Below are 15,221 nucleotides of genomic sequence, written 5' to 3'. Positions count from 1 at the left end.
GGTCCATGCTGCCTAAAGCATGATGGGAACTAGACCAACACACAATATAACCTAACTTCTAGCCTGGGTCCATGCTGCCTAAAGCATGATGGGAACTAGACCAACACACAATATAGCCTACCTTCTAGTCTGGGTCCATGCTGCCTAAAGCATGATGGGAACTAGACCAACACACAATATAGCCTACCTTGTAGTCTGGGTCCATGCTGCCTAAAGCATGATGGGAACTAGACCAACACACAATATAACCTAACTTCTAGCCTGGGTCCATGCTGCCTAAAGCATGATGGGAACTAGACCAACACACAATATAGCCTACCTTCTAGTCTGGGTCCATGCTGCCTAAAGCATGATGGGAACTAGACCAACACACAATATAGCCTACCTTCTAGTCTGGGTCCATGCTGCCTAAAGCATGATGGGAACTAGACCAACACAATATAACCTACCTTCTAGTCTGGGTCCATGCTGCCTAAAGCATGATGGGAACTAGACCAACACAATATAACCTACCTTGTAGCCTGGGTCCATGCTGCCTAAAGCATGATGGGAACTAGACCAACACACAATATAACCTACCTTCTAGTCTGGGTCCATGCTGCCTAAAGCATGATGGGAACTAGGCCAACACACAATATAACCTACCTTCTAGCCTGGGTCCATGCTGCCTAAAGCATTATGGGAACTACACCAACACACAATATAACCTACCTTCTAGTCTGGGTCCATGCTGCCTAAAGCATGATGGGAACTAGGCCAACACACAATATAACCTACCTTCTAGCCTGGGTCCATGCTGCCTAAAGCATGATGGGAACTAGGCAAACACACAATATAACCTACCTTCTAGCCTGGGTCCATGCTGCCTAAAGCATGATGGGAACTAGGCCAACACACATGCGACCTGGACAATGCAACACACGGCCTGTTCCACAGCTAAACAGAGGGTGTAAACACGACACACAAAGCCTGATTTATACCTTGACTACAACTTACTAAAGCGCACTGGCCTCTAGCCAAAGCACGGCTCATGCTTACTATAGCACATGTACCCATCATTTACACAAGGCCAGGTCCATGCTTCCTCAAGCACCCTACACATTCTATAGGTGTAGACCCTATAGACTAGGCCAGGTCCATGCTTCCTCAAGCACCCTACACATTCTATAGGTGTAGACCCTATAGACTAGGCCAGGTCCATGCTTCCTCAAGCACCCTACACATTCTATAGGTGTAGACCCTATAGACTAGGCCAGGTCCATGCTTCCTCAAGAACCCTACACATTCTATAGGTGTAGACCCTATAGACTAGGCCAGGTCCATGCTTCCTCAAGCACCCTACACATTATATAGGTGTAGACCCTATAGACTAGGCCAGGTCCATGCTTCCTCAAGCACCCCACACATTCTATAGGTGTAGACCCTATAGACTAGGCCAGGTCCATGCTTCCTCAAGCACATACCCTACACATTCTATAGGTGTAGACCCTATAGACTAGGCCAGGTCCATGCTTCCTCAAGCACCCTACACATTCTATAGGTGTAGACCCTATAGACTAGGCCAGGTCCATGCTTCCTCAAGCACCCTACACATTCTATAGGTGTAGACCCTATAGACAAGGCCAGGTCCATGCTTCCTCAAGCACATACCCTACACATTCTATAGGTGTAGACCCTATAGACAAGGCCAGGTCCATGCTTCCTCAAGCACCCTACACATTCTATAGGTGTAGACCCTATAGACTAGGCCAGGTCCATGCTTCCTTAAGCACATACCCTACACATTCTATAGGTGTAGACCCTATAGACAAGGCCAGGTCCATGCTTCCTCAAGCACCCTACACATTCTATAGGTGTAGACCCTATAGACTAGGCCAGGTCCATGCTTCCTTAAGCACATACCCTACACATTCTATAGGTGTAGACCCTATAGACTTGGCCAGGTCCATGCTTCCTCAAGCACCCTACACATTCTATAGGTGTAGACCCTATAGACAAGGCCAGGTCCATGCTTCCTCAAGCACATACCCTACACATTCTATAGGTGTAGACCCTATAGACTAGGCCAGGTCCATGCTTCCTCAAGCACCCTACACATTCTATAGGTGTAGACCCTATAGACTAGGCCAGGTCCATGCTACCTCAAGCACATACCCTAAACATTCTATGGGTGTAGACCCTATAGACAAGGCCAGGTCCATGCTTCCTGAAGCACATACCCTACACATTCTATAGGTGTAGACCCTATAGACTAGGCCAGGTCCATGCTTCCTCAAGCACATACCCTACACATTCTATAGGTGTAGACCATATAGACTAGGCCAGGTACATGCTTCCTCAAGCACATACCCTACACATTCTATAGGTGTAGACCCTATAGACTAGGCCAGGTCCATGCTTCCTCAAGCACATACCCTACACATTCTATAGGTGTAGACCCTATAGACTAGGCCAGGTCCATGCTTCCTCAAGCACATACCCTACACATTCTATAGGTGTAGACCCTATAGACTAGGCCAGGTCCATGCTTCCTCAAGCACCCTACACATTCTATAGGTGTAGACCCTATAGACTAGGCCAGGTCCATGCTTCCTCAAGCACATACCCTACACATACCATGGGTTTAGGTACTATAGGTCCATGCTTACTGCAGCAGTGTCACATCCCATTCAGTCAGTGGAGCCCCGGGCCTGGATAGGAATCCTTAAGCACATTGGTGTAATCCCTGCAGTGGACTACTGAAACAACTAACTGGATCTACTTCTTTTAAAAGCACCTTAATGGATTGGCCTGGTTACTGGTTTGGTTTTCAGTTTTAATACAATTACATAGCATCATCGATGCTATACTGTTATCATCATGCTGCTATGTCCCCAGTCCTGGTGGTCACTAAGTCACAGACAATATGGTGCTATGTACCCAGTCCTGGTGGTCACTAAGTCACAGACAATATGGTGCTATGTACCCAGTCCTTGCGGTCACTAAGTCACAGACAATATGCTGCTATGTCCCCAGTCCTTGGCGGTCACTAAGTCACAGACAATATGGTGCTATGTCTCCAGTCCTGGTGGTCACTAAGTCACAGACAATATGCTGCTGTGTCCCCAGTCCTGGCGGTCACTAAGTCACAGACAATACGCTGCTGTGTCCCTAGTCCTGGCGGTAACTAAGTCACAGACAATACGCTGCTGTGTCCCTAGTCCTGGCCTTCTGGTCACTAAGTCGACAGTTACAACATTGGGGACAGGTGTCACCGTGACTCGACTAGTAAGTCTCGGCTTACACCCCTTCAGCTTGCAGGCGAGTGTTATGGCACCTCCGTAAACCGGGTGGGAGTTAAAATGTTGGATTTAGTGAAATTAATATTGAAAAGCAATAACGATTTCAGATCGGCAGAAGAAATCCAATTAGTTGGGACTCAGGATGCAATGATAACATGGAGAACACATAACTACAACAGAGCAGCCAGACTGATGCTGCTGCAGCAGTCTACGGTCAGAGCAGCCAGACTGATGCAGCAGTCTATGGTCAGAACAGCCAGACTGATGCTGCTGCAGCAGTCTATGGTCAGAGCAGCCAGACTGATGCTGCTGCAGCAGGCTATGGTCAGAGCAGCCAGACTGATGCTGCTGCAGCAGTCTATGGTCAGAGCAGCCAGACTGATGCTGCTGCAGCAGGCTATGGTCAGAGCAGCCAGACTGATACTGCTGCAGCAGTCTATGGTCAGAGCAGCCAGACTGATGCTGCTGCAGCAGTCTATGGTCAGAGCAGCCAGACTGATGCTGCTGCAGCAGGCTATGGTCAGAGCAGCCAGACTGATGCTGCTGCAGCAGGCTATGGTCAGAGCAGCCAGACTGATGCTGCTGCAGCAGTCTATGGTCAGAGCAGCCAGACTGATGCTGCTGCAGCAGTCTATGGTCAGAGCAGCCAGACTGATACTGCTGCAGCAGTCTATGGTCAGAGCAGCCAGACTGATGCTGCTGCAGCAGGCTATGGTCAGAGCAGCCAGACTGATGCTGCTGCAGCAGTCTATGGTCGTTGTTACCTCTGATGACATTCTCACTTGCTCATTTCAATAATAACACAACACATATGAATTCCCTAAACCTTAACTAACTACAGTCCATAGTGTTAGGGTTATATTAATGTCCTTTATAGCCTAGCCACAGTCCTACAGTCCATAGTGTTAGGGTTATATTAATGTCCTGTATAGCCTAGCCACAGTCCTATAGTCCATAGTGTTATATTAATGTCCTGTATAGCCTAGCCACAGTCCTACAGTCCATAGTGTTAGGGTTATATTAATGTCCTGTATAGCCTAGCCACAGTCCTACAGTCCATAGTGTTAGGGTTATATTAATGTCCTGTATAGCCTAGCCACAGTCCTACAGTCCATAGTGTTAGGGTTATATTAATGTCCTGTATAGCCTAGCCAGGGTCCTACAGTCCATAGTGTTAGGGTTATATTAATGTCCTGTATAGCCTAGCCAGGGTCCTACAGTCCATAGTGTTAGGGTTATATTAATGTCCTGTATAGCCTAGCCACAGTCCTACAGTCCATAGTGTTAGGGTTTTATTAATGTCCTGTATAGCCTAGCCACAGTCCTACAGTCCATAATGTTAGGGTTATATTAATGTCCTGTATAGCCTAGCCACAGTCCATAGTGTTAGGGTTATATTAATGTCCTGTATAGCCTAGCCAGGGTCCTACAGTCCATAGTGTTAGGGTTATATTAATGTCCTGTATAGCCTAGCCAGGGTCCTACAGTCCATAGTGTTAGGGTTATATTAATGTCCTGTATAGCCTAGCCAGGGTCCTACAGTCCATAGTGTTAGGGTTATATTAATGTCCTGTATAGCCTAGCCACAGTCCTACAGTCCATAGTGTTAGGGTTATATTAATGTCCTGTATAGCCTAGCCACAGTCCTACAGTCCACAGGGGGTATAGCACAAGGTTAACCGCACACACACAGAGCCACTGGGACCTAAACACACCAAAACACACCCTCACTAAATACAACCTACCCCTTTCCAGTGATCTGTGGCAACACGTCAAGATATCCCCAGCCCCCAATTATCCAGAGCAGGGTGAGACAGGGCAAGGCAGGGCAAAGCAGCTAGGAAAGTCTTTGGTTGGAGAGTCGGCTGGAGTCTTAACATTACCTACCATCCAAAACCCTCTCACCGCTACCACGGCAACAGCGAGAGGATTACTGGACTGTACCATTCTGTTGCTAGAGAGGGAATTAGAGTGCACAGCCATACAACATGGCCCCTTTCTGTGGCATCCATGTGTGTGTGTGTGTGTCATTCTCTGTGTGTGTGTGTGTGTGTGTCCCACAAATGACAGATTACCACAACCAGAATTCTCATCTAAACTGCAAAGAGAGAAGTGAATTTTAACTCAAAAACTTTAGGCTGTCATACATATATATATGCCTTAAAATGCACATTTCTAAATACAATTTTTATTATTATTATTTTTACCCCCTTTTTTGATGTCTCATTGCTCCAACTCCCCAACGGGCTCGGGCGAGGCGAAGGTGGAGTCATGCATCCTCCAAAACATGACCCGCCTTACCGCGCTCCTTAACACCCACCAGCCAGCTGCATCAATGTGTTGGAGGAAACACCATTTGACTGGCTACCGGGGTCAGCCTGCAGGCACCCGGCCCGCCACAAGGAGTCGCTAGAGTGCGATGAGCCAAGTAAAGCCACCCCCCCCCGGCAAAATTCTCCCCTAAACTGGAAGACGCTGGGCCAATTGTGTGTCATCCCGGGCTGGGTCGTGGCACAGCCCGGGAATGAACCCGGGTCTGTAGTGACGCCTCCAGCAGTGCGATGCATTTCCTTAGACCGCTGTGCCACTCGGGAGGCCCAAGATTTATTTATTTTTAAATCACTTTTATTTTATTAATTTGTATCTTAATGAGCCTGCAATCAAAAATGTGAATATTTCCTGACGTAGTGTATACTGGTGTTACGTCTCGGTGTAGTGGAGTGAAGGTGAGGGAAATAATCATTTCTAAGAACTCTTTAGTCATCAGTGTTGCAGAGAGAGCCGCGGAAGCATGTGACTTGTGTCTCTTGATCTGGCCCAAATTCAAGACAGAGCATCATCTCATTATGTCCTCTGGCAGTCAGGCAGATTACTGTAGTCAGCACAGCACACATAGCCATTATATAACAGCAGCTAATGCCAACGTAAACATACACTAAGCCAAGAAAACCCCCAGCGAACCAAATTCCAAATTAACAAATGCAAACCCACAGCACATAATCCTAACCGTCCTGCCTGACTGCAGGGCAGCAGTACCAGCTACAATACTAAGGACCCATCATACCACCCATTCACCCCTTGTAGTGAAGACACATGACCCGGTCCGTGTCTGTCAGTTAGCTTGGCCCTAAACACAGTGCGTCACATCACTGCCTCGCACTGCCTTTTGGGAAATGCTACAGCACTTGCTGTACTCATTCCAGAGCAGCTGGATGGTTTAAAATCTCAACATCTGGACGGAGGAAAACTGGAGGCAAAATGTGGTGTTTGGGGATAAATAGCACTTAGATGGACACTTAGATGGACACTTAGATGGACACTTAGATGGACAGCTGGTACTTCTAGGTTGTACATATTTCTGGGGCTTGTAGTAATGTTTTATATAAGATCCTAATGACTGACATAATGTGGGAACATACCGTTTGAAATATTAAAAATAATTTGAAAAGGTGGGCGTGTTTTGTGCATTTAGAAGTTTTCTAATTGGTTACACTGCAACAGTGAAGCTCAATCAAGCACAGCTATAGTATTTGAAATGATTTCAAATAGTTTTTGAAACCAGGTCTGTTGATTTTAGCTCGCCATCTAACAGTGCAACAGGATTTCAGTTCTTATACCTCAGTCTGATGTAGTGCACTTTATCATCAACAGGGGGAAGTGTTGGAGCTGGGCAGAGCAGCCTATGGCTGAGAGAGAGCCAGGGGTTAGTGTTGGAGCTGGGCAGAGCAGCCTATGGCTGAGAGAGAGCCAGGGGTTGGTGTTGGAGCTGGGCAGAGCAGCCTATGGCTGAGAGAGAGCCAGGGGTTGGTGTTGGAGCTGGGCAGAGCAGCCTATGGCTGAGAGAGAGCCAGGGGTTGGTGTTGGAGCTTGGCAGAGCAGCCTATGGCTGAGAGAGAGAAATAGCTACAATCCTTCCTTACCTTCTCCTCCCTTTCCTCCTTTGTTGTGCAGGGCCTTTCGTGTCCGTTGTGTTTCCTGCCGGAGGGGTCTTTACAGGAGGTGACTCTGCAACAGGCGTCTTCAGAGGAGGTGTCTTTACAGGAGGTGTCTTTACAGGAGATGTCTTTAGGGAAGGTGACTCTGGAGGAGGTGTCTTTACAGGAGGTGTCTTTAGGGGAGGTGACTCTGGAGGAGGTGTCTTTACAGGAGGTAACTCTGGAGGAGGTGTCTTTACAGGAGGTGTCTTTAGGGGAGATGACTCTGGAGGAGATGTCTTTACAGGAGGTGTCTTTACAGTAGATGTCTTTAGGGAAGGTGACTCTGGAGGAGATGTCTTTACAGGAGGTGTCTTTAGGGGAGATGACTCTGGAGGAGATGTCTTTACAGGAGGTGTCTTTACAGGAGGTGTCTTTACAGGAGATGTCTTTAGGGGAGATGACTCTGGAGGAGATGTCTTTACAGGAGGTGTCTTTAGGGGAGATGACTCTGGAGGAGATGTCTTTACAGGAGATGACTCTGGAGGAGATGTCTTTACAGGAGGTGTCTTTACAGGAGGTGTCTTTACAGGAGGTGTCTTTACAGGAGGTGTCTTTACAGGAGGTGTCTTTAGGGAAGGTGACTCTGGAGGAGATGTCTTTACAGGAGGTGTCTTTACAGGAGATGTCTTTACAGGAGATGTCTTTAGGGAAGGTGACTCTGGAGGAGATGTCTTTACAGGAGATGTCTTTAGGGAAGGTGACTCTGGAGGAGGTGACTCTGGAGGAGGAGATTGACAGTTGCCTCTGGAGCCTCAGCACCTCCTTCTGGGACTCCCTTAGCAGCCTCTCAAACTCCACCACGCAAGACGGGACTGGGGAGCCCTGCAACACAGAGGTCAACGATATTTCAACATACAATAAATACATATTTGCCCCCTCCCTATCAAAATTTCTCTATTTTTGCATATTTTTGACACTGAATGTTATTCAGATCTTCAACCCAAAACCTAATATTAGATAAAGGATATATAACACAACAATTACATACTAATATAATTTATTTCATGAACAAATTTATGCAACACCGAATGCCCCTGTGTAAAAGTATAATTGCCTCCGTAAACTCAATAACTGGTTGTGCCGCCTTTCACTGCAATGACTCCACCCAAACACTTCCTGTAGTTGTTGATCAGTCTCTCACTTCCGTGCGGAGGAATTTTGTCCCACTCTTCCACGTAGAACTGTTTTAACTCAGCGCCATTTGTGGGTTTTCAAACATGAAATGCTCGTTTAAAGTCCTGTCACAACATCTCAAATGGGATTAGGTCTCGACTTTGACTAGGCCATTCAAAACATTTCAAATTTGTTGCTTTTTAGCCATTCTCACGTAGACTTGATTGTGTGTTTTGGATAATTCTCTTCCTGCGTGCATGACCCAGCTGTGCTTCAGCTCACAGACAGATGGCCTGACATTCTCCTGTAGAAGTCTCTGATACAGAGCAGAAGTCGTCCAGGTCCTGAGGCAGCAAAGCATCCCCAAACCAACACACTACCACCACCAAGCTTGACCCGTTAGTATGAGGTTCTTACTGTGGAATGCAGTGTTTGGTTTTCATCAGACACAATGGGACCCATGTCATCCAAAAAGTTGACTCAAATTTGCCAAAAAAAGCTCCTGGATGATCATCAAGACTCTTGGGAGAATGTTCCATGAAGAGATGAGTCAAAAGTATAACTTTTTTTGACAACATGTTATTGAGTATAAGCGGGAAATAACTTTTTCACACAGGGGCATTGGGTGTTGCATAACTTTGTTTCTAAAATAATTCATTCATTCATTAAATTAAATAAAAATGTAATTGTTGTGTTATTTGTTCACTCAGGTTCTGGCAGGAAGTGAGCTGGCAAATCCTAGATGCCATTGTTTGCCGTTGAGCCCTTGTGCAAAGGGAGGTTGTTGCCTATTTTTTAAATTATTCCTCTCTTTGCCCGTCTGTGACTAAGATCACATTGTCCCAGACTAAATATCTACAGGAAGTATTACCCCCACAACAACTGCTTCACAGGCGAATATACATTACTGCTGGATAAAACGACCTATCATCAACTCAGTTCACCCTGGGATAATACTCAGCAGATGTATATTCTAGGAAAATGTGATCTTAGTCACAGACAGTCAAAGAGAGGAATAATATTTAAAAATAGGCATTTACAACCTCCCTCTTCTCACCACTGACATCTATCTACACATGTGCATCGGTACAGCCCGGTCACTAGTTCAGGCTTAGAGAGGGTTTATCCAGCCCAGCAGAGGGCAGAACGGAGGCATTATAGACCTTTGATGAGGTTGGTGAATAGGACTGACTACAATGGATGATACAGTGAATCTTTAGTGGGCAGACTGCTCCTCTTTAGATAATAGGGTTCTCATTGAAATGCTCAGTGCTTTGGATCAGTTTGAATCAAGAAGAGGAGCAGAATCACCAATTAGTGATTACATAACGACTGACTAGTTATTTGAGATGCAAAGGGGATTTTTTTAGATCAGTGATTATGTACGGTCCGTCTGCAAAGTAGTCCATCTAAAACACGAACTCTAGGTTGTTATTGTAAGACCGTGTTCAGGGGCTGAATTGGCTGCTGGGATATGGTATTGGGTACCTTGGCTGTGCCCAAGCGTGTCTCCAGCTCCCTACACTCCTGCTGCAGGGCGGCGATCTCCTTGTCCTTGGAGAGTAATGTGTCTGCGTGCTGCGCCAGGTCACGGGCTCGTTGACGGGCAAACGCCCGCTTGTACTGCTCCACCGGAGCTGGGGCGTTCACCTAGACAGACGGGAAGGGTTAGAGGTTAAGGGTCAACACAAAGAAGGACTGTTCGTTACAAATACCCCAGTTCTGACTGGTCGTGTTCTCATGTTATATAGTGGACTTATCACCCTTGACCCTTTCAAGAAGTATTATATGTTCGAACCTGGCTATTCCCTGTAGGCAAGTCATTCATGCAAGTCAGTCTCAAAAAATCTCAAAAATCAACATTTTCTAATTATATATTTTTCCTCTAATACGGGACTATTAAAGGCCCAGTGAACTACTTTTGTGAAATATATACAGTACCAGTCAAAAGCTTGGACACACCTACTCATTCAAGTTTATAAAAAAAAAAACTATTTTCTACATTGTATAATAATAGTGAAGACATACAAATGGAATCATGTAGTAACCAAGAAAGTGTTAAACAAATCAAAATATATTTTGATTTAGTAGCCACCCTTTGCCTTGATGACAGCTTTGCACAATCTTGGCATTCTCTCAACCAGCTTCATGAGTTAGCCACCTGGAATGCATTTCAATTAACAGGTGTGCCTTGTTAAAAGTTAATTTGTGGAATGTCTTTCCTTCTTAATGCATTTGAGCCAATCAGTTGTGTTGTGACTAGGTAGGGGTGGTATACAGAAGATAGCCCTATTTGGTAAAAGACCAAGTCCATATTATGGCAAGAACAGCACAAATAAGCGAAGAGAAATGACAGTCCATCATTACTTTAAGACAAGAAGGTCAGTCAATCTGTAAAATTTCAAGAACTTCTAAAGTTTCTTCAAGTGAAGTTGCAAAAACTATCAAGCACTATGATGAAACTGGCTCTCATGAGGACCACCACAGGAAAGGAAGACCCAGCGTTACTTCTGCTGCAGAAGATAAGTTCATTAGAATTACTAACCTCAGAAATTGCAGCCAAATAAATGCCAAATAAGAGTTAAAGTAACAGACACATCTCAACATCAACTGTTCTGTCACTCCCTGGCCTTAGTTATCTTTGTTTTCATTATTATTTTAGTTAGGTCAGGGTGTGACATGGGGATGTATGTCTTTTGGTTTGTCTAGGGGTTTGTATGTTTAATGGGGCAGTGTCTTCTCTAGGTGTTTGTATGTCTATGGCTGCCTAGATTGGTTCTCAATTAGAGACAGCTGTGGTTTATTGTCTCTGATTGAGAGCCATATTTAAGGCAGCCATAGGCATTTGGGTGTTGTGGGTAATTGTCTATGTTCTATGTTGCATGTGTGCACTTAGTTCAGTTTAGCTTCACGTTTGTTTTGTTCATTTTGTAAGTGTCTGTTTTTTCCTTCATTAAAATATGTATTTTTCACACGCTGCGCCTTGGTCCTCTCTCTCTCAGCAAGACGATTGTGACAGAATTACCCACCAGGATCAGACCAAGCGGCGTGTCAAGCGGCAACAGGAGCAATACACACAGGATTCATGGACATGGGGGAGATATTGGATGGAAAGGGACCTTGGGCACAACCGGGAGAATATCGCCTCCCTCGTGAAGAGCTGGAGGCAGCTAAAGCCGAGAGGAGGCGATATGAGGAGGCAGCACGGAAGCAAGGCTGGAAGCCCGTGAGTACAACCCAAAAATTTATTGGGGGGGGGGGGCTTAAAGGGAGAGTGGCGAAGTCAGGTAGGAGACCTGCGCCTACTCCCTGTACTTACCGTGGAGAGCGAGAGTACCGTGTTACGTAGTAGAGCGCATGGTGTCTCCTGTACACGTGCATAGCCCGGTGCGGTACATTCCAGCTCCACGTATCGGCCGGGCTAGATTGAGCGTTGAGCCGGATGTCATGAAGCCGGCATGCCCTGTTCCTTCTCCCCGCACTAGCCTGAAGGTACGTGTCTTTATCCCGGTACCTCCAGTTCCGGCACCACGCACCAGGCCTACAGTGCGTCTCAGCCGGCCAGAGTCTGCCGTCTGCCCAGCGGCGCCTGAACTGCCCGTCTGCCCAACGGCGCCTGAACTGCCCGTCTGCCCAACGGCGCCTGAACCGCCCGTCTGCCCAAGCGCCGTCTGAACTGTCCGTCTGCCAAGCGCCGCATAAACTGTCCGTCTGCCAAGCGCCGCATAAACTGTCCGTCTGCCAAGCGCCGCATAAACTGCCCGTCTGTACTGAGTATTCAAAGCCGCCCGTCTGTACTGAGCCTGCAAAGCCGCTAGAGCCGTCAGCCAGCCATGAGCAGCCAGATCCGTCAGCCAGCCATGAGCAGCCCGATCCGTCAGCCAGCCATGAGCAGCCCGATCCGTCAGCCAGCCATGAGCAGCCCGATCCGTCAGCCAGCCTGGAGCAGCCAGATCCGTCAGCCAGCCAGCCATGAGCAGCCAGATCCGTCAGCCAGCCATGAGCAGCCAGATCTGTCAGCCAGCCCGGAGCTGCCGTCAGCCAGCCCGGAGCTGCCGTCAGCCAGCCCGGAGCTGCCGTCAGCCAGCCCGGAGCTGCCGTCAGCCAGCCCGGAGCTGCCGTCAGCCAGCCCGGAGCTGCCGTCAGCCAGCCCGGAGCTTCCGTCAGCCAGCCCGGAGCTTCCGTCAGCCAGCCCGGAGCTGCCGTCCCTCAGTCCGGAGCTGCCGTCCCTCAGTCCGGAGCTGCCGTCCCTCAGTCCGGAGCTGCCGTCCCTCAGTCCGGAGCTGCAGTCCCTCAGTCCGGAGCTGCAGTCCCTCAGTCCGGAGCTGCCGTCCCTCAGTCCGGAGCCACCCATCCGTCCGGTGGCGCCCTCTGGGATGGTCTTCAGTCCGGGACTTTCTACAAGGGTCGCCGCTCCAGAGGCGCCACCAAAGCGGGTATTGACAATGGTGGAGTGGGGGCCACGTCCCGCACCCGAGCCGCCGCCATATTAAGGCCCACCCCGGACCCTCCCCTTCAATGTCAGGTTGTGCGGTCGGAGTCTGCACCTTTGGGGGGGGGGGGGTACTGTCACACCCTGGCCTTAGTTATCTTTGTTTTCATTATTATTTTAGTTAGGTCAGGGTGTGACATGGGGATGTATGTGTTTTGGTTTGTCTAGGTGTTTGTATGTCTATGGCTGCCTAGATTGGTTCTCAATTAGAGACAGCTGTGGTTTATTGTCTCTGATTGAGATCCATATTTAAGGCAGCCATAGGCATTTGGGTTTTGTGGGTAATTGTCTATGTCTATGTTGCATGTGTGCACTTAGTTCAGTTTAGCTTCACGATCGTTTGTTTTTTCCTTCATTAAAAGATGTATTTTTCACGCGCTGCGCCTTGGTCCTCTCTCTCAGCAAGACGATCGTGACATGTTCAGAGGAGACTGTGTGAATCAGGCCTTCGTGGTTGAATTTCTGCAAAGACTATAATTTATTTTTCAACAGGACAATGACCGAACACACCTCCAGGCTGTGTAAGGGCTATTTGACCAAGAAGGAAGTGATGGAGTGCTGCATCAGATGACTTGGCCTCCACAATCCCCCAACCTCAACCAAATTGAGATTGTTTGAGATATGTCAGACAGCAGAGTAAAGAAAAAGCATCAAACAAGTGCTCAGCATATGTGGGAACTCCTTCAAGACTGTTGGAAAAGCATTCCAGGTAATGCTGGTTGAGAGAATGCCAAGTGTGCAAAGCTGTCGAGGCAAAGTGTGGCTACTTTGAAGAATCTCAAATATAAAATACATTTTGATTTGTTTAACACTTGTTTAGTTACTACATGAGTCCAAAAATGTTATTTAATAGTTTTGATGTCTTCACTATTATTCTACAATTATTTTTTGTTGTTGTAAAAATAAAGAAAAACCCTTGAATGAGTAGGTGTGTCCAACCTTTTGACTGGTACTATATATATATATTTTTTTTTTTACTTCCCGCGTCGATGTCTCCGGGGACAAATTAGCTAGCAACAGAAAGCTAGCTAAATATCCATGAATGTTTATAGTGTTTCGACCTGTCCTCAAATTAGGATAGTTGGTGTCATAGTTTTGGTATTTTAACTTCTGTGCCATGAATGTGTCTGATGGAGATAGACAAAATCAACATTAGCACGCAGACGTGCGTTGCGGAGCCGGATAGCTCGGCACGTAACTGTCATTTCAAAGTGTTTTTTCAAAGACAGTCTATAAATAACATTTAGGTCAGCCCTGTTCAAAAGTCAATTACAATAGAAGAAGAAATGGCCCTCTGAAAGGTCTGTCATGCTTCTCATTTGATGGCTGAGGCTTTACCATTGATTGTGCTGTGCTGCTCTAGGAAAAGGAGAAAGGGGTGGGGGAAGAGAGAGATAAGGAGAGAAAGAATGAGGGAGAGAGAGAGAGAGAGAGAGAGAGGGAGGGTGAGAGGGAGAGCGATAGAGGGAGGGAGGTTGAGAGGAAGAAAGAGGGCTACAGAGAGGGAGAGGGTATTTCTCAGGCTGGTGAACAGGTGCTGTGTGGAATACTGTGGCAGCCAATGGGCTGGTGGCGGGCCTGGTGGCCTGGATAGAGACAGGAGGTTGTACTAATGTGGCTGATTAGCCCAGATCTGGTGGAGGGAGGGGGAAGGGAGTGGCTGATCAGCCCAGATCTGGTGGAGGGAGGGGGAAGGGAGTGGCTGATCAGCCCAGACCTGGTGGAGGGAGGGGGAAGGGAGTGGCTGATTAGCCCAGATCTGGTGGAGGGAGGGGGAAGGGAGTGGCTGATTAGCCCAGACCTGGTGGAGGGAGGGGGAAGGGAGTGGCTGATCAGCCCAGATCTGGTGGAGGGAGGGGGAAGGGAGTGGCTGATCAGCCCAGACCTGGTGGAGGGAGGGGGAAGGGAGTGGCTGATTAGCCCAGATCTGGTGGAGGGAGGGGGAAGGGAGTGGCTGATCAGCCCAGATCTGGTGGAGGGAGGGGGAAGGGAGTGGCTGATTAGCCCAGATCTGGTGGAGGGAGGGGGAAGGGAGTGGCTGATTAGCCCAGACCTGGTGGAGGGAGGGGGAAGGGAGTGGCTGATCAGCCCAGATCTGGTGGAGGGAGGGGGAAGGGAGTGGCTGATCAGCCCAGACCTGATGGAGGGAGGGGGAAGGGAGTGGCTGATCAGCCCAGACCTGGTGGAGGGAGGGGGAAGGGAGTGGCTGATCAGCCCAGATCTGGTGGAGGGAGGGGGAAGGGAGTGGCTGATCAGCCCAGAGAGTTGGCCCGTAGAGTTGAATGCTGCTTCCACAAGGTACGGCCTACGAAGTATTTAACCTTTTCTATTTCTCTTTAATAACATCACAATCTAAAG

The 15,221-nt window shown here is 47.8% G+C and overlaps 1 protein-coding gene across 5 annotated transcripts in view; it reads right to left on the bottom strand.

The window, feature by feature from the left end:
• The window catches only part of LOC129867991 (peripheral-type benzodiazepine receptor-associated protein 1), a 193,517-nt gene that overhangs the window by 85,964 nt on the left and 92,332 nt on the right, over nucleotides 1–15,221 (bottom strand). For all 5 annotated transcript variants that reach the window (XM_055941528.1, XM_055941530.1, XM_055941531.1 and 2 more), the window contains exons 4-5: nucleotides 9,860–10,021; nucleotides 7,202–8,080 (exon numbers count right to left, since the gene is read on the bottom strand). In XM_055941528.1, the coding sequence (XP_055797503.1) occupies nucleotides 7,202–8,080; nucleotides 9,860–10,021 (1,041 nt within the window). The remainder of the gene's footprint in view (nucleotides 1–7,201; nucleotides 8,081–9,859; nucleotides 10,022–15,221) is intronic.

This window comes from Salvelinus fontinalis, chromosome 13 (assembly GCF_029448725.1).
Source record: "Salvelinus fontinalis isolate EN_2023a chromosome 13, ASM2944872v1, whole genome shotgun sequence".
In the NCBI taxonomy this organism is placed as follows: domain Eukaryota; kingdom Metazoa; phylum Chordata; class Actinopteri; order Salmoniformes; family Salmonidae; genus Salvelinus; species Salvelinus fontinalis.
The sequence above is the reverse complement of the archived record's forward strand: the minus strand, read 5'-3'. Positions and strand labels throughout refer to the sequence as shown.